At 40.0% G+C, this 19,423-nt stretch overlaps 1 protein-coding gene across 1 annotated transcript; it reads right to left on the bottom strand.

The window, feature by feature from the left end:
• Window positions 1-14,410: 14,410 nt before the first annotated feature.
• On the bottom strand, window positions 14,411-16,753 carry LOC141794382 (adenosine receptor A3-like). The gene is made up of 2 exons (XM_074674973.1): window positions 16,386-16,753; window positions 14,411-16,228 (listed from the first exon to the last, which is right to left on the bottom strand). The coding sequence occupies exons 1-2, from the start codon at window positions 16,712-16,714 to the stop codon at window positions 15,583-15,585; spliced, it is 975 nt and encodes a 324-aa protein (XP_074531074.1). The 5' UTR covers window positions 16,715-16,753; the 3' UTR covers window positions 14,411-15,582.
• Window positions 16,754-19,423: the final 2,670 nt, after the last annotated feature.

Raw genomic sequence — 19,423 nt, 5'->3', positions numbered from 1 at the left:
GTGCAAACATTAAGCCAGGAAGAGTTATGCTGGACACATAAAGGTAGAGCTGCAGTGGAGGGGACCTGTGTGTGAGGAGGGGGTAGATGATGATGATGATGATGATGATGATGATGATGATATTTCAGCTCACTCATGGGCTCAGTGCTGAAACGACACGTCGTTGAGGACGTGAACCCAGTGGCACTGTAAAGACAAGTGAATCATCAACCGAGAGCCGGGCCGTATCTCAGGAAGGACAAACAATGAAGACAAAACAGGAAAGTCTGGGGTAAAGGATTCCCAAAGGAAGGATTGTTCCAACAAGGTGGAGGGGTAGAGAAGAAGACAATGGCAGGAGGTCTCCTCCGTTTAATATAGATGGAACGATGATATTTGTAAGCAAAAATAGTCTCAAAGGTTAGGGTTGAAATGATTCAGCTTAGAGTATATATGTACCAAGGTCACATCCGGAGATTTCAAAATTTGCAGATGGTGCAGAAAAAAAGTGTAGGAAATAATTCATTATTTAATCTATAAGCTTTAAGGAATCACCCAATGGTTTCAGGAATATGCTTTTTTATAGCATTTTTTTGTAGCATATATTGATAAGAAGGTGAATAAAGATTCTTTAAGCCCTGACGACTCACAGCATACTTTCCTCTAAAGTGACTGTGAAACTGATGCAGCTGTTGCAAGAAAACTTTGTATTTGGGTCAACAAAATTTTAAACTGCTGGTTTGGCCTGGCTTTTAATTCCTGTGTCCCCTGTACAGGGGCTTTAGTCCATAAAGATGGGGACCAAACTTCTAGCCAATCTTTTGCCACGCCATTTTTTTGAAGCCATGGTTAAATAGATGAAAACTTCACCTTCAACTTCTTCGAGCGCCCAGTACATTCTCTAATGGCACACTCTGTATGGGCAGTATCTTTTTATGACTCATTAGCTCAGAGGAAGAGGTTAAAAGTTTAGCTTTATCAGAGGCACAGCTGACTCAACAGAAAAGGCAGGCATCCTGTAGCTGTTAGCAAAGAGGCTGTCTCATCTCTTTTCCTGATGTAGGCTGAATTCAAGCATTTCCAACATGGCACCCTACGGCAATATGGTCCAAAACTCTGCTTCAGAAACAGATGAGTGATGTCATTGTTAATCCACACTCTCACAGTTTCAGGCTCTAACCACTGTCCAAATGTTTGCCCTCAAAAGACCCCCCCCCCCCCCCAAAAAAAAAAAAAAAAAAAAAAAAAATTAATAATAAAAAAATAAATAAAAATAAATGAATAAATAAATAAAATAAAATAATGATAAAAATAAAAATAAATAGAACAGTCTTTATCTCTGTTGTTTTACCCATAGATATTTTTTTAGGGGTCTAGTTTCTTGATGTAGCTGTGACCAATGCTGGGACATGACTCCTTTTTATTTAACTTTCCCAAATATAAGCAAATAATAAGCATAAAAGCTGTTTTGAATAGACATAACATTGAGTACAAAAGAAACGAGAAGTGTTGTGTGACAACTATAAGTGTTGGACAATGCAGTTATTAGTGAAGTCGAGATGGTACAGTGAAATGATGAATCAAAATGCTCAATAAGTTACGTAATACTTGTATGAAATGCATTAAGCTTACGATATTTCCACATTCTCCTGGGTTTAAACCCACTTTTAGTACTTCCTGTGTCTACCACAGCAGCCCTTAGGAGTTTTCCTCAGAGGACCATAAGGCTTGGCTTGGTGAAAAGATGAGAAACAATTCTGAAACTAAAGTTCACCATGAAGGCTTGAGTAGAGGGGGAAATACTATTTCTATTAAAAAAGTAAACTAGGAATAGTCCTCCACTTTCTGTCTCGTTAAACATAATTTCAGCAAGACAGTAGGGGGTCTTATCACAGCTTTGTGACATGCAGCGTTCTTTGGCCTGTTTGACCTCAAGGAGAAAATAAAATGTGGAAAAAGGCCGTTGACACCCCTGCTGTACTATTGTAATCTGGCTCGTCACTGTACGGTCCCAGAGGAGAGGCAGTGGCGCCACGGAGGCTTGCAGTGCTAAATCAATCCCCAAAGGGACAAACATTATTTTAGATGTGTGGTTATTTGCAGGTAACCACCACAACCATGCAGGTGAAAGCTGTCATGAAGTTGATATTTAAAAATAAAGCAGAGAGGGCATGTTCCCTCTGTAACATTCAGTAGTTCTTACAGCTTCCTGCATGTACAATATGCCGCTTACAGTAAATTCCAAACAGAACTGTGTTTACATAACCTCGGCGAGGGTGCAGTAGGCTCTTGTTAGTTTCACAGTAGGTCATGTGGTTTTTACACCCTTCCATTTGCATAGATAGCTGTGTGAAGGGTCGATGAGTTTCTGGCGCGCAGACAACAGTTTACATCTGCACAGCTTTCACTTCAATGGGAAACAAAGGAAGACCATAGAGCAAGAGGAGGAATAATCTGTGGAATATGGAAATAAGTACCAACATGAACAAGCATGTGCACTTTTTTTTTTTGACTGTGATTTCTTTTTTGCAGCAGCAAGTCATGAACAGGGAAGCAACATGAAAACTTGGATGAGAAACTGTGATCAGCTCAAAGCAGAACTAAAAGGCAGAGCAGCCAGAACCTTGTGTGAACTGTAACACAAGCAGCGCTGAGCCTCGTGAGAGCTTGACACACATCTGAAATGGAGGACAAAGTATCCAGGAAATAGTGCTGCTGCTTGCGTTTCCTATTCTCTGGTTGTCTATGATACAGACCAGCCTCTAAGCAGTGATCCAGACTACCCTGGATCTCAAACAGGAGGACTAGATGCCTCGACGTCTGAGCCGACCCGAGCTGGCACACTACCCTGAGAGCAAAGAGAAAAAGTCCTGAGAGCGGTCACTGCCCTGAGCCCCCAGAGAGGGAGATACAGAGCCAGCTCTCCCCTCACCGACTTGTCCCCTCCGTTTTTCTGAAACAGGCACTGCTCTTTTGAAACGGTGCCAATGGAGGCTGGCCCAAAACCCTTGCAGCTGAAACTTTTACAAGCTCAGTGTTCGTGAGCAGGAAGAGAAAGACAGAGTTAGATTTGTGAAGAGGGTTTGCAGCTCCTCTCTGGGATGTCAGGACGATGATTCAATCTGCCTTTTTCTTCATGCAGACTGCGCATTTTTCAAGAGCATGCACAGAAATGCCACTAAAAGAAGACTGCATGTAGAGAGAAGGATTTAATGCATGTTTTGGATATAATTGCTTAAAAAATAAGGAGTCAGTGACGTCACACAGGAAGCTGTCCTGGATACTGCCTGAAAAAAGATCCAATGATTCCAGTGGCACTCAAATTAAAGCTTGTTTTCTATCCAGGACTTGGATCGTTTTAGTGTTTTACTCTCTTTTCATTTTCCAGTGAAGGACCTCATATTTGGATTTACCTCCCTCTACAGCCTGACACTTCCTCTGCCCTTATTTTGCTGCAGATTCATGACACACTTAGTTACTTTTGGATGTGTTGTGGTAAACATCCCGGATCTCTCGTTTGGCTTGTTATGTTGACAGTAAACACCGGCTCCCATTCACGAGTACAATCAAATTAAGCCACGAGCAAAAGGATACTGTTCTTTTCTATTTGCTCTGTTACAAACCCGAACAAAAACACAGGCAGGTGCAGAACAACTAAAGACGTCCGGAGTGACTACCGAAAATGGGAACTGTGAGGCATGTACTACCTGGGACTGAAGCCAACTGCTGACAAAAGGCTTTACTGCTCGACTCTAAGAGAAGCCTGAAACTCTTTCGCTCTGAAATGCTTCAGCAATATCTGGCACTGAAATGTTTGGCCAACTCCAGATAAATCTGTCAAACCTTTTGGCCTCATTACAAGAGAGCATGTAAGTACTCAGGTCTGATTCTTTTTGCCCTTCTCTCTGTTTCTTTCCCCTTCTCAGCCCCTAATCCTACAGTCAAGTGAGATGTGTATTTGATGACCAGTAATCTACCGTTCATGTGACTCCACTTTGTGTGGCCGGTTATTAACTCTCTGACCTCACTTTCCTGCAAACTCAGCCTCTTGCATGCTCGCTCCGAGCTGATTCTATCTCTAATACGAGCATAATTTTGTGACTTCATGATTTCTTTCCTAGCCTCCCCCTTTCTTTCTTGCTGTCTCTCCCTCTTGGCAGCGGGGCAGAAGTGGGCAGGCAGTGAGGAAGACTGAGAGAGGGAGAGACAGGGAGAGGAGGGCATGGCCCAGAAACTGCTCTGAAGCCCCAGCCCCTGTTCGAGTGGGGTTTCTTGCTTGGTACAGCTCTCAGCCTTTCTCTCGTCCTGCAGGCAAAAGAGAGGGATGTGGAAATGCAATCTTGTTTCATTTCCAGCCCACCTTTTTCCTTTTTTTTTTTGTCTCTGCCGCCACCACGGCCTAACGCTGCGGGTGAACACTAGCGTGACCTGTTCATAAAAGTCACCTCCAGGTATTTCTCGCTTTTGATTCTGCTTCTGTTTGCCCCTTTCGAATGTGTTTTAAGTGAAATTTCCTCTAAATCTCTTCTATTACCCTCTTACACTTTTCTATTGTCACCTTCCACACTGTACACGTGTCTGCTTAGCTTGTACTGAACACAAAGCCTGACTCGCTTCGAGTTGTCGATTGCAAGATTCGTGGAGAACGAACTCATTTCTCAGGATAAACATTCAAAATAATGACTGAATCGTTTGTACGTAGTTACTGTAATGAGTTGCTGACGGAGGCCTGTTCTATAAATCTTTTCCCCGAAGCAAAATGAGGTTTAGTATTTGCATCTTTAAGTGCAGGACTGTAGTAAAAAGAACATTTAGGTACAATTACCAGCAAATGGGGGACACAGAAAACAGAAGCTGAAACAAAATATCACTATTTAAAAAGTGATCCGCGGATGCGAAGGTATTTGGATGCTTTTTCTAAAGGAACTTTTCGATTTTTTTTTATTTCCGGATTGCAAAATGACTCCAATAAAGGCGACATCAGAAATATACTTCGATTTTTTTATGCTTCGTGTACCTCTAAATAAAAAAGCGGCCTACACTGGAGAAGCGAGCGGCTTCACGAAATCCGCCCGATGTGTATAATACGAGAAAACTGTAGTATCAGATTGAGTCTGCTGTTTGATAGACCTGTTCCTAAACCAGTATGAACCAGATCCCTCTGCTGCATTGTCCCATACATGAAGAGGCTGTAATGTAAGACTGCAGGGTCTCGGTTTCAGATCACACATTTCAGTTGGTTCATTATTTTTAATCACAGACGCTACAGAAAAGTTCAAATCGATCACGTTCATTCGATTTTTGGACTACATAAAAACATTCACTTCAAGCACACACGACTATATGTGCAGTTTTTACATTTTCTTTTGTGCATAACTGAGTCAGCCTTTGTATTTGTGTCACAGATTATGACACCGTACAGTACAGATACAGTGAATGTAGAAAACAAGGGGGGAGGGGCGGGAGGATGGGCAGATAGACACAAAATGAACTTATTTCCTCCTCCTCCTCCTCCCCCACAGCTCTCCTCAGATGAACTTGCCGTGTCAAACTTGATGACACGTTGTTTGGAAAGCCATATCCTCTGCTATTTGCGTTTCTCTCCTCCCCATGGTTTGAGGGACTCTGTGGTTACCAGGATCAAAGTCTCTGCTTTTGCTTTTATCAGGTCATACTGCACTCACACACACAGCTCTCCTTGTTGGTTAGCATTACTGATTTATGTCTCATAAACAGTCCTGGATTCAACTTTTTTTTTTTTTTTTTAATCTGGCTGTTTTACATAAACTATCACTTAAAACTGTTGCGGTGTAGAGCAAAAGTCATGAGAAATATGTTTCTGCATCAACATCTGTGAGGTCCAGATGTGTTCTCGTGTCCTCACACTTGTTTTTGAGCTGTGTCGAATATTAGACGGGAAGGATTCCCGTGACAGGATGACGCCACGTAAGACAAAGTTCAGTACACAAACTTTCAACAGTCTCCCGTGATCATCCTAACTATCAAGTACTCGCTGTTCTGTCATCAAGCAGCTCACGTAGCTCATATATCATATTTACAGAGTCTTTTAACCTGAGTTGTTGAGAGAGTTTGTGGTAAGTGAAAAGTGAAGATGAGTCTTTGTGATAACCACAGCAGAATGTGAAAAACAAACCCAAAGACAGGAAATGTGCAAGAGTTGCAACTAAATGTCAACCACAAACAAGAGCCATCTAACCTCCTAACCCCTAACCTCGACTGGGGTTCAACCGTTTAGACGTATTGTAATTAAGTTCAGGTGTTTACTTTAATCTAGACTTTCTGGGTAATTTTATGTCCTGCAGAAATGCCATGTATGACGTGTTCATTATTCAAGAACTAATGAACAGCAAAGAGACAGTTTGATCTCTTTGGCATGTAAAGATAGTGCTCTATTAATAATGTCTGAGGAGATTCTCGAATCTCTGAAGTCACAGTAATTTAAACTTTAACCAATGGGCAAAACAACTTGAACGAAAATGTGATGCAATAAGGAAGTGCTAAAGACTGCAGTTCTTTGAGTGTGGGCTTAGGGTTGGCTCTGGAGGTACCAGGAACCACAAAGACACCAGGAAAAGTTTTTTTTTCATTAACACCTTTACAGCCTGGTACAAAACTTCAATCTGAATAGCTAAGATCACTTAGAGCACACAATGCACAGAGGGTGAATTATTTTCTAACTACAATTTAGAAGATATTAAGAATGTGAGTTCATCCAATCAGATGTACAGTTAGGCTGATTGACAGGTGGGCGCCCTATAGCTATTAGCGTGGGGGCTAAAACCCCGCCCTTGTTCCATTTTGGCTCCAACGGATGATTCAGATTAAATCTGTAATTGCTGTGTTTTTCTCTTAATGTGTGTGTGTGTGTGTGTGTGTGTGTGTGTGTGTGTGTGTGTGTGAATAAGTCTAAAGAGTGGCTCTGCTTCTGTGCCAAATTTAAATATTAATTATTTTGGGCATTTTTCTTCTTTTGTTTTATTTAGTCATTAGTTACAAATATAAATTTCATAGAAATGTAGTACACATCTTTATTCCAAAAACGAGGAACAAAGTGCATCCCAGTCAGAGCTGTATCACTGAGAAACTTGACTTTATTCAGTGAAATAAAAAAAAATAAAGACAAAAAATTAAAACAATAAATAAAAGCAAAATATAGGTGTGTTTGGGAGGATAACAGAGACCTTATTTAACGAACACAGCCAGTGGGACAGTTTGGGTTATTTTGTTGTGTTTCTTTGAGGAAGCATTGATGTCTTTGGGCATTGAAAAGTGATTACACTCTGAGTAGCAGTACATGGACATTTTATTCCTCTTTGGTTTAGAAAGTAGGGTACTGAAGCCTGCCGTTGGCAGTAAATGATATCACATCGAAAATGCTGACTCACTCTGATTTTCATGAGACCAACTGAAAGAGATGGAGTTGAGGTGGGCCTTTAGCCTCCTTCAGTAACAGCTACAGTGTGCCATCTGTCAGCCAAGTCACCATGCCTTTAGTTTTTAATCTAATATGTCAAAATGAGTTCTAAAAATTTTTAGCGCCTGAACAGTGTGTACTGCTGGAGTTATGAGATATTCAGACCATTAGACTGTTTTTAGCCTTTGAAGCTTTGAACATGGTTGTTTGGTGTTTCACTGAGTGAGTGTGGATGTGGTTTCTGTTGCCTCTGCCTCAAGTGGACACTCGGGGAACTACAGTTTTAGCACTTCTGCATTGGCTTTATTTCTCAAGACTAAGGTTTTCTGCTTGGTTAAAACATGCTTTTCATGAAGATAACATCTGGCATAGTTGGCCGCAGAACCAAAAATGTCCTCAGATCTAATCTGAAGTTTCCAGTATGAACTCTTTAACTTGTGAATGTGATGACCTTCATGTGAGTCATGAAATAATAGTTAATGATAGTTTGACAGAAGTTTTAGAACAGCTTCATTGAAATAATTTGTCAATTCAGTGCAACATTAAGATGTCACGCAGGTCCTGTGTGTACACGTTAATTACAGTAGACTGAATCAATCTGCTTGATGGACGTAAACTCCTACTGACCTCAGTTTATAACAATATGCATCACACATGATGTGCTTCCACTGAAACCTCAGACTCAAACAGAATATGAGCACTTGTCCAACATATGGACGAAGTCTGCTGACGAAACAATGGACCTTTCTTTAGATGTGTGATCAACTCGCTCACACAGCACGGACACTGCACCGAGCATCTGGCAGCAAGCTATGCCACCAGACTTTATTGTGCAGTATCATACCCTCTTTCTGACATGGCATCCTCCCATTGCTTCACTGCCAATACTCTCCTCCCCCCTCAGCGGTGGGTTCTGCCATGCTGCATCCACGACATCACCCCCTTTTTGTCTCATTGAGATTCAGCTTGGCACGCAGACAATGCCCATTTCTTGGCACCAAATATTGGAAAGAACCGCTCAGAGGAACCAGTCTCAGTCTTTCCCTCACAGTCGTCCCCTGTATCCCGACGATCATCATGGACCAACGCCAACTTGTTCTGGGTATCTTTTTTTAAGCTTTCGTCTTCTAAATTCTCTTTTTTTCCGCTCTTATTTCTTTGACAACATGAATGTGTTTAATAAGTTGCAGGTTTTGGCAGTATGAGACGGGATGCTCGAGGCATATCTCTTTAAGTCAGTAGTGAGTAATCGTGTCTGTGATCTCGTGATTGGCATGTTGATTGTTCTGAGTGACTTATAAACGAAGGTCATGGACTGATAGCACTATTCATCATTACACTCTGCAACAGAGCAGCCATTTTCCTTTCATGGAAAGCTTTGAGACGTCAAAGTCAAACCATTACTTCCGGGTGTGATAAGCATTTGCTTTAACTCTTGTTGCCCACACACCATGTGGACTTCTAACGGAGGTGTGAACTAGTATTTACATCTCGAAAGCTTCAGTAAGGTTTTATGCAAAGTCATGAGGAGGATAAATTTGGATGTTCTCCAAGTAAAACTGATTGATAAAATCTGAATGTACCTGTTTGCATGCCTCACTGGCCCAGGGTTGAGAGGTGATCTGGTTGTGAATGACAACTCTTATCCAAAGTTCTGGTAACATTTTCACAATCTTCAAATGAATGGATGCCAGACTTGGCACTGATTGTTGATTGTTTCATCAAAAACAGAGGCACCTTATTGAAAAAAAGTTGTAATTCTCTAGGGGACTTGATGCAAATTAGCTCATGGTAACTGGTACAATTTGGTGGTGCAGTTAACTTGTGTCTTGGTGTCTCCACCAGTGCTATGGTTTTACTTCATCTGACGGTTCAGGTCTTGCTCAAATGGAAGCATGTCTAAAACGTTAGTGTGATCATCTCCTGATTTAAGGAGATTTTAAAAAATGCACCAGGGTATCAAACTCACATGACAACAGTGACAACAACATACTAAAAACAAGTCACTGTGCCTTTCTGAAGTTTATTGGTATTGAAATTATTTTATGATCTTTGAGCTTCTACCCAGGTGTGAGTACCCTACATAGAAAAATACTTTGATGAGTTGTGCTCTTCTTTGTTGTTTTGTTACCCACAGAACAATTATTTACCTAACTCCAGCTGTGATCAATTTGTTTTGTAGGTATTCACTAAATATCCATATCTATACAATGACATATGCAGCCAAGGGTCTGAACATGGCATTTTATTTGACCATATGTATGACCACATGTGTGACTTCCTCTCCCAGGTGGAGTTTGCATAGCGCTGTACTTACTCAGAAGCCTATGCTCATAGCCTGATGCACAGTTTCTCAAAAAAACAATTACACGTTTAAACAACTTAGACCACAAGCCTTGTGATTGGTCTGTTTTTTTATGGACTGGCACTCTTTGTACCCCCCTCCAGGGACTGTGGATTCTCTCTTCCAATATATTATCTCTTTTTAAATTTGCATGCACCATGATTAACTGCTCAACATTTGTTTCTAGCCCAGAACGTAGAAGAACAGAATACTCGCATTGTGGCTAGCACACAAACTGCAGTGCAGACTAGCGTTTCTGTTAAGTACAGCTGTGCAATGACAATCACACACAAATATGTGACACTCATGACTACTTTCCACTATGAAGCAGCCATACGAGTCAACATAGGAGTATACACCAGGTTTGTAGAAGACATTTCAAGGATGAAGATGAAACATCTGCATTCTTTGTAGCGCTCTAAAGGCCCATTTATACTCCATGTATGTACAAATATGTATTCGTCCTTTTCAAACAACGTTGCAGTCACCGCTCACATACTTTCATAAGTCCTTTACGTTGACAATGCAGTTCACCAATTCATCCGCTAGGGGGGGCAGCCCAGAGTCAAAAAACACTTAAGCATGGCGACTGTGGAAGTGGTATTGCTAATGTACTGCTAGCTAAACGGAGGCAGTGTTGTAGGAGGCAGTGATCGGTGAGGCAGTTTAATACATGGCGTAAGTTTGGCCGTTGTTATTTCTTCTTCATGTCTCACTAAAGCTATGTATCAGGTAGTAACGGCAACACTGCCTCCATGGTACTGCTCCGTTTTGTATCCGTAAGCTTCATAAAAACTGCAGAACAACCACTTACACATTATCTGCCTTTTACATCAAGGTAGAGGAAATAAAAATGGATCTCCTAAGTCATTTGGCCTTTATATATTCAGGGGGCTAAGGTCTAAATGGGCATAGTTTTGACCTTTTTAGGTGGATGGTAGCTATTGTACTACACTCATTGGTACTTGTTGTCTACAGCGCCGTTCTATGTTTAGATACTTGTACTATCTCTCTTTTTATTATTCAGTGCCAGCCAATTTGGGAAAAAAAACTATTTTTTTCAAGCACACCTGATCTATACAGTTAATTCATGATGCTTTGGTGTCAATCCAACAGTTACATTTTCCCAGACAGTCTCACATGATGCCTTGGTAGTCAACACAACTTTGCTTGTACATGAAGTTGAATGCAGCTCTGCTTTAACAGTCAGCTTGAGGAGTTCAATACCATTTACCTTCAAATTAATTCAACATCTCAATTAAGGCCTCCCACCGTCTGATGCCCCTGTGCCGTTTCATTATGGCCCGACGAGCATGCCCTGGCACCGCCACCACAAAGCCTGCCAAAACATTTCAATCACTGTCGGCATTAATTAGGCCAAAGAGGAATTCAGAATGTTAATGAACTGCCCAGCCGCCATTCAGCAACCATGGTTCACATGCTAATTTATGCAAAGCGTCCCAGCGTTTGCATGAGTTGACCATCGTTGTCTACCATAACAGTGTCTGGGCTCAGTCAGCTAAGCCAAAATATGGCACAGTCGGGGCCCAGACAGCTCTGCCCAGTCTGTGTCCCAGACTCAAGCTGGCACCGTAAACAGACTTCTTCTTCAATGGACTTGAAGTGGCTTTCACACTGAGCAAAAAGGGCAGTTTTCTGAGAGTCAAGACTCTTTTAAAGCATCTCAAGCAAAAAACAAAATCACACGTAGGATTTCTTGGTATGCTTTTGTGAATCTGCAACTTACAAACCTAAACCCTTTTTTGCATTAGGAACCGAAAGTCAGCCCAAATATAGTGTTAAGCATTATTCTAGGGGAAACAAACGTCTGTTGAGAAGACGGGGACTGAATGGAGGAGAAGTTAACAGGTTGCACCACAGATGTTCGGTACTGGTGCCAAACAACTCCATAAAATGGCCGAGGTACTGCCATTTTCCATCCCCCTTCCTCTTTTCATTCTTCTTTTTTTTTTTTTTTTAGGCACAGCCCTCAGGATTTAGAGACGGATCGAAATTGAGGTCTTTTAGGCAGCAGAGTCGAAAAAAAGAAAAACAGCCAAGACTGAAAGTATAACAAATTATTTATAAGCTGCAAGACTGAAAAAGTTTCCATGCTGTTCATGGTGACAGGATTGTATTTTCGTCACATAAATCTTTAAAAGAAGCTCTTCGGCACATTTCAAATCTATCCTAATCTGCATTTGTCCATTATGTCCTCCACTGACACACTGAAAACTGCCTTGTCTAGCATTTCATTGTTTGTGGTATAATTGTACATGAAAGGTTTTTAGGATTGCATCTCAATTGCTAAAGAGAAAAAAATAAATTCACAACAAATGGTGTTGTCACATGGACAATTTTTAAACTTAGTGCTCAAATAATAACTAGTTTTGTGGTTTTATCCCAAATGGTAACATGTTAACTACTTTTCAAGAAGTGAAACTCACACACACTTTTTATTTTTATCTTACAGTTGGGGTGAGCCTGTTTCCACTGCTCTTTGGAAACTTTTCTGTCCTTGAGGCTGAGGTAGTAGATTGAATAGTTGTGGGGTTTGGATCCTCCCTCTGAGATAACTTTTCAATCTACTGTCTTTCCTAAAGAGACAGGCCGATCTGCTGTGATGATGAGGACGGATTGTACAGGAGACTGTGATGCTGGTTCACGAGATGCCTGGTCCCTGACCTCTGAGGACGAGGTTGGAGATACATCAAAGAATTTATGAATTCAGCAGACACAATGATGAAAGCTGTGTTCAGTGTGGAATAAACAGTGTGTAGTTAAGTTTTTACATTTTAAGTTAAGTCTTGCTTTCACAGGTTCCTGAAGTTGAGCCTTGCAAGGTGAGGTAGTAGGTTGTATAGTTTGTGGGATGGACTAAATCCCGCTCAGGTGATAACTATACAGTCTATTACCTTCCTTGAGAGGTACAATGGGTGTTTGGACTCAAGCTCACACCGTCTGAGGAAGACGCTCTGACGCCACCTTGTGACCAAAGACTACAAGCAGTTTAAAAGTTCTCTTTTCTGTATTTATCTGGGTTTGAAATGAAAGATTGCCAGGTGAATAAGTGTGAAAAATCTGATGAAACTCTGGAAACGAGGGTTGTTCTCAGATTAGATGTAAGGACCCTGAAGTGTAAACACTAAAGGAGTCTAATCTGAAAGAAGTTGGTTTAGACTGCCGAGGATCTAAAATGCAGTATTGTTCAGGATTGTACCAGAACATCTGAATGCTGCTTGAAACTCTGTGACCCCTGTAGAGCTACTCTTCAAACAAAATGATGCTTCAAGGCTGAATTTATTGGAAATCATACCTGTTTTAAAAAAAAATCACAGACTGTTAAAAACACTGTTTTGGAGGTTTTACCAAAGTTATATCCCCAGTGTGTATGATTATTAGTTGTGATAACAAGGAATTTCTTAGTCTGGTTTTTTTAATGAACTGAGAAGTTCTTTTAGTGAGTGTTTGGTGATGCCTAAGTGCTCCACTAAACAATTCAGAAGGACTTATATTGGCAGCAGTTTGTAATTTAATGAACACTTGTGACTTAGTTGCTATGCACCATTGTCTTTGCACCTTGTTTTCATGACAATGGCATTTGAAATTTGTTTTTGCAAGTATTTATTTTTAATCTCCGGTGGCATACGAGTTTCCCCATTGGGAATTAATAAAGCTTTCTCTTCTTATCTTATGTTAAACACTCATATTTGATGGTTTGTAAAATAGACTCAGGAAAGAAAGAGCATTTTTTTTCCAGTACAAAAAAAAAAAAGTCTGTTGTTGAATTTACCCTGATACCCTTTGACCTAGAAATGACTAAATAAAATCCAAATGAATCTTTTTCTCCACTCTGCCTCTGAGTCAAATGTTGACCTTTAGTCTCGTGTTATACTATCCAGTGATGCACCCTATGAATAAGCTTTAAGTCACAAACTTAAAATATAAGAGATACGCAGAAGGAATTCCCTCAAAGACAAGTGTGTGAAACTCATATATTTCTATGTATTAGCAGAAGCAGCAGGTTTAAGTACAACTTCATCCTTTAGTTTTTATTTTGTTTCTCCAAAATGTATCATTTTATACAAAACCAGGGTGTTTCTGGGGCGCAGATGGCCTAGCGGTCTAGGTCGCACCCCATGAGGTTCGCCCTCAGGTATGTGCCCCTGGTTTGAGTCCGGTCTGCCACCTGTTTCCCACATCTTTCCCCACTCTCACCCTGTTTCCATCTCTATCCACTGTCCTATCCTCTCCAATCAATGGCATGAAAAGCCCCAAAAGAATAGTAATAATAAAAAAAAGTTTAAAACCGGGGTGTTTCTGAAAGCAGACTAAAGTTTTACCAAAACAGGCATAATTCAGAATCATTCCACACTGTTCCTATTCTCATCAGATTTCTCATCATCTGTTTTACACTCTCTGTTATCTGCATTTTGTTTTACAATGACCCTGATAAAAGCCACAAGTCACATGAAATATATTAGTCTGATATAAAGATGTTCTCTTTACAAGTGTTGCTGGAGTTTTGACCCTTTTTGAATTTTTTTAAGTATTGTCTTGAGTTCAAACTATTTAGACTAATTTTTGTCGGCTGTTTTGTTTTTACATTTAGTATTCAAACAAGTTAAAGTCAAAGTGGTGGATTATCGGGTTGGTATTTGTTTATTGATAAATTGTTAGCTATAGTACACAGAATAACACCTGAATAGATGTAAATGGTCAATACTGTTCTGCAAAGAAAATGTGCATCATTTATAGTCTTTATCCCACTTTTGAGATTACTGTAACTGAAATAAAAGTAGATCTTTTTGGATCTGATGATTGTGTATCTTAAAGTACACAGTAATAAAAACAGCTATTAGACAATGAACACATTTACAAAGTATATTACATATCAGCTTTTTGTGATCATTCAGCTGCCAATCAACTCATAGGTTTACACTGAAATATCTTTTCTACAGAAGGCAATAAAAGGTAGTTTCCAAAGGAATTAGCAAGAAGAACTGGAAGAACTGGAACCTGATCAGAAAGTGAAAAACAGTGATATGAAACTTGGTCACGTGTAACTTTCAATACAAGTGGAAGTTGCCCCTTTCCTCAACCAGATTTTGCAATACACACGCACACACAGAAACACAAAATGTTGAACACACACATATAAATCTTCGGTGCACATTGAGAGATTCAATAACTGTGTTGAAATTGTCCTCAGTTTTGTGAAAGCTTCCAAATATAAAACAGGAAGCAGCATCAGTCGCTTCGTAATACAGCCACAATCAAACACCTAAAACAGTTTTTCAAGATGCTACGTGAGACAAAAGCTAATATTTACAGCACAGGAAACCTGATTGTAACCTGAACAACAAATGGTGTTTGTGTCTGTAGCTTTTTCCCCTCCATTTAACAGATGAGCACAGTGCACAGACTTTTGTATAACTCAGCTGCTGAGATCATTCCATTTGAAAAAATTGGGTACATGGCATGACGTCTCTTCTTTCTGTGTAGATGATGTCTTTATGATAACTTTTAGAACAGCATCTTTTTTTCTTCAGTAAGCCATGTGTACTATTGTTGTATTGTTTGTCCTACTACAGCAGACCATATGGATTACTTTGTAAAAAATCTGCTGCAGCTTCTCTAGATCTTGTTTTAGTATCATCACTGTATCTGAGTGCTACAAAAAACAGTTAACAATATTTATTTATGGTTTTCCAGTGTGTCTCCAAAATTGTTTGATTCATGACCTCAGTGCTTGAGTGTCAGGATAGTTTTTGACTCTTCATTCCAAGATGTGCATGACTGAGCTCAACTTATCAGTTAGAGTTCACCCATTTTTGCTGGCACTGTTGGTGTTACTACTGTTATCTGTTGTCTGACTTGTCTGAGATCCTTTATCTTTCATGCACACGGTCAACTGTTTCCAGAGCTCCAGGTATGCGGTCTTGATCTTCTGTATTCTGAACGCATACACAACTGGGTTCACAGCTGAATTACCATGAGAGAGAATGATGCCAGCGTAGATGCCCGCTAAAGGTACACAAGTCTCCCCCTGAAAGTAATCAATGCAGTTCATGATGTGAAGAGGAAACCAGGACAGGGCAAACAGAGCCAGAACCAGAGCCAGGGATCCAGCCAGATCTCTCTCTTTCTGCATGTGTTTCTGGGACTGACGTAGGAAACCGTTGCCTGGTTTCTCTCTGAGGTTTCCTCGAATCGTATAAAAGACGCAGCCGTAGAGTGCAGTCATGATAAATAAGGGTATCAGGGTGCAGAGGAAGAAGTTGAAGTAAACCAGATAAGACATGGGGATCACGTCTATGAACTTACAAACAAAAGAAGAGTTCTCTGCGGCTGATGAGGTTTGGGGGTTATGCCACCCAAGCATGGGAGTGAAACTCAATGGAACTGCAACAATCCAACATGCTGCAACCACAAGCCATGAGTGCCTCTGTGTCACTGTCCTTTTGTACCTATAAAAACATGATATTATTAAATTGACCCATATCCTAGTCAAGAAAAGCACAGTACATTAAAGTGAGTACCTTGTATAAAAAGAAAGAAATGGTTCAAGGCAATGATCTCTGCACTATTCTACTTTTAACTGCAGGATAAAGAAAATATTCTTACCTTAGAGGGATGTATACCCGAAGGAATCGATCCACTGCGATAGCCACGAGACACAAAACTGATACCACAGTGAACAGGATGACCACACAGCTGAGGAACAAACAGCCGTAGAACGACGTCTCTAAGCCTACAGCCACCACCACCGCCATGGGTATGGTCACACATCCAACCATGAAGTCAGCCACAGCCAGAGACACAATCAGGCAGAAAGTGGGCTGCTTCATACACTTACTGGTCCGCAGAGCCAAAATCACCAACATATTTCCAAGACAGCAGCAAACACCTATGATTACCTCCAACATAATGTAGAAGAACATGCCTGCTTGCATTATCCTCCAAATCAGGCTTGACGCTTGAGCATTTCAAAATATGGGTCTGAGCCTGAATGTGCTGTGCTGTCTCATTTATCACTCATCTCCCTGTTGTGAAAGATTTCAGGAAGTCTCTAGTCACTCTCCACCTCAAAAAAAAAAAAAAAAAAGTTGCAATGATTTGCATCTTTACTTTGTCACTACTTCTCATTATTACATTATAGTTAAAATCTTTCAATGTTACACAAGTCAAATAAAATGTGAATAAATCAATATTTAAGACTGAAGTGACAGAAAATGTTTCCTATAAAACAGAAGTGACATTGGTTTCTGTGTAGAGTTTCTAGAGGGAAATAAAACCAGTAATGAAAAAGCATTATCCAATGGTTATTGCAGTTAATGCAGATGTAAAATGAAACAGCTACTCTTATGAGCACAGCTGCAGTTCACAAGAAATAATACTCACATTTCCGACCCATATATCAGCCCACGCAAATTATCTGTTTTTTTTTTCTTTCACTTATCTCACTTGACACAAACGCACACCTAAGAGACAAATAGTTATTAAAGCAAAGCATGCAATGCTACCAAATAATATCTATGTCATGTAATAAAATCTCTCCATTTAAAAACCACGATAGACTTGAATGTGTTTTTAAAAAGACTTTAGTAGAGAAGTACTCTGCTGCACAATGTTTAACATAAATGAAACCAGGAAATCAACAAACAGCAGCACACTATTAAGGGTTGGCTGACACACTGACCACAATCAAGTGTGAAAATCGCTGCAAATTACTTATCTGTTTTTGTTGTTTCATGTCCTGTTTCTTGTGCTGCAACTGCTGACAACAGGCCTGCTTTCACCTACATAAACATTGAAACAATGTTCAGGAGTGGTTACAGCAAGAGTTTACAAAAAAAGGACTTTATAAGTGAGCTATAAATAGAATCACTGTTAGCTTGTTCATAGTCGGCTGCTTCACCTATTCCTCAGTATAGGTGGAGAACTCAAATCAATTTGCAATAGGTAAACTAAAAGTCCCTGACATCACTACGCTGGGGGGCAAAGTTTAGCTGCAAAGTGACTGAGTGAGAAGCAAGCTGTAGGCTTTTTCCATGCCGAATGGGTAGTCATCTACAGAACACATGGCATGGTCAAAACATACAATAATAATAATTAACCTGTGGCTCTTATCATTATGTTTTTTGCTACATTATGTCTGGGGCACCATATTCACCGCAACACCTTGAATTCGGAACGTCTCACTCAAGTGTCTTGTGTTGCTCTCGAATTCCATTTTATAGAAATGTTTATTGTAACCACACAATCATTTATAACATTGACTGACTAGCTAGCAAAATTAAGTCAGCTGTTGGCACTACAACCCACAGATGCACTCTGTTCACCTTGACTTTTCTGATTAAAAGCCTTGAATCAAAATAATTGCTAAACTAGCTCACATAACAGGCTAGCTACAAAAACAATCTTAAAACAGCTCAAAAAGTCCTGACTTACCAGACTCCACCAATGCGAGGAAGCTTGACATATTAATTCCCCAACTAATGAGATTTTCGAGACACAAGCCGTCACTCCAATTGATTTGCTTTGAGTTGAGAGATAAAACTCGCTTTCTAAGACAACTTCACCTGCCCTACTGCTGGTACTACAACGCCATAGTCAACGCCCCAACATCTGACCAGCATCTAATGTCTTACTCGTTCACTTTCAGTGGTTAGCTTGCCGTGGAAGCATCAGTGTTGTGTTCACATTTGTACGTACGGTTATTTTGCTGAGCTTCTGGGCTTTTTTCAAAAGAATCAAACAGAAAAAGTTGTAATTGGGCACTTTCCACCTCATTTTAGAAACATTCTGAAAAGTAGGATGAAACAGACCTAATTGGAGGTTTTTAATCCAAAACACCTGCAGATAAAAGTGAGAAAAGCATGACAGAAAGGGCAAAAGTCAGTGAATAAGATCAAGTTATTCAGTTAGGCCTTTCTCCTCCACCTCTGTCAGCATCTCCATGTCATCTGATCCCCTACGTAAATTCTGTACATTACACTTGATAAAAACCAGTTAATTGTAGAACATCCTATTATATTATGCTTCTTTGTTCACTTTTAACTTGTACATTTTTCTTATTTAAAAAAATGTTTTTGTTTTTGTTTTTGTTTTGTTTTTTTTTGTTTGTTTTTTTGGGGGGGGGAATGAATGAAATTTGTAAGTCAAGAAACATCACTTCATCAAAAAGACAAAGTAGTTGGCATTTTTTGGAGAACTACAACTTTTATAGCTTTCCATTCAGCAATATCATATAAATTACATCTTCCATCATCTACATTTAGCCTGGTCTGCTTTATGTCTTACCAGCTTGCATCTCAACCTGCAGTGTTATTATTACATTACACTATCTTTCCCCAAGTGATAACTCCTGCTCTATTGTGACTTTGGCCTACACAACATATAATGACTTATATTTTGATTAAAAAAACAAAAAACAAAACCCTAACTAACTAAATACATAATCATAATGAAGTACTCACAGTTAGGGTTTCAGGACAGCCTGGCACAATATCCAGAGGCAACTGGTCTGAAAAAATGAGACAGTGCACAAGTGCTAAAATCCACTTGAGTGTCCACATGAGGCTGGCTCCGGAAGTACCAGAGGTCACGTACACACCAAGCCAAAAAAAAGGTGTCTTCACAGCAGAATTAAGAATATTTAA

Source organism: Halichoeres trimaculatus, unplaced genomic scaffold, assembly GCF_033239565.1.
Source record: "Halichoeres trimaculatus isolate MK-OKI-2021-1 unplaced genomic scaffold, fHalTri1.1 fHalTri1_scaffold_1, whole genome shotgun sequence".
Lineage (NCBI taxonomy): Eukaryota > Metazoa > Chordata > Actinopteri > Labriformes > Labridae > Halichoeres > Halichoeres trimaculatus.
Note: the sequence above shows the minus strand (reverse complement) of the source record. Positions and strands in the feature narration are given on the sequence as shown.

Excerpts from the sequence above, each read along its gene's own strand:
- LOC141794382 (XM_074674973.1), bottom strand. The coding sequence starts at position 16,714 with ATGCAAGCAGGCATGTTCTTCTACATTATGTTGGAGGTAATCATAGGT. Across the intron at positions 16,229-16,385 it reads CGGGTATACATCCCTCTAAG|GTACAAAAGGACAGTGACAC; the intron begins GTAAGAATATTT and ends ATGTTTTTATAG.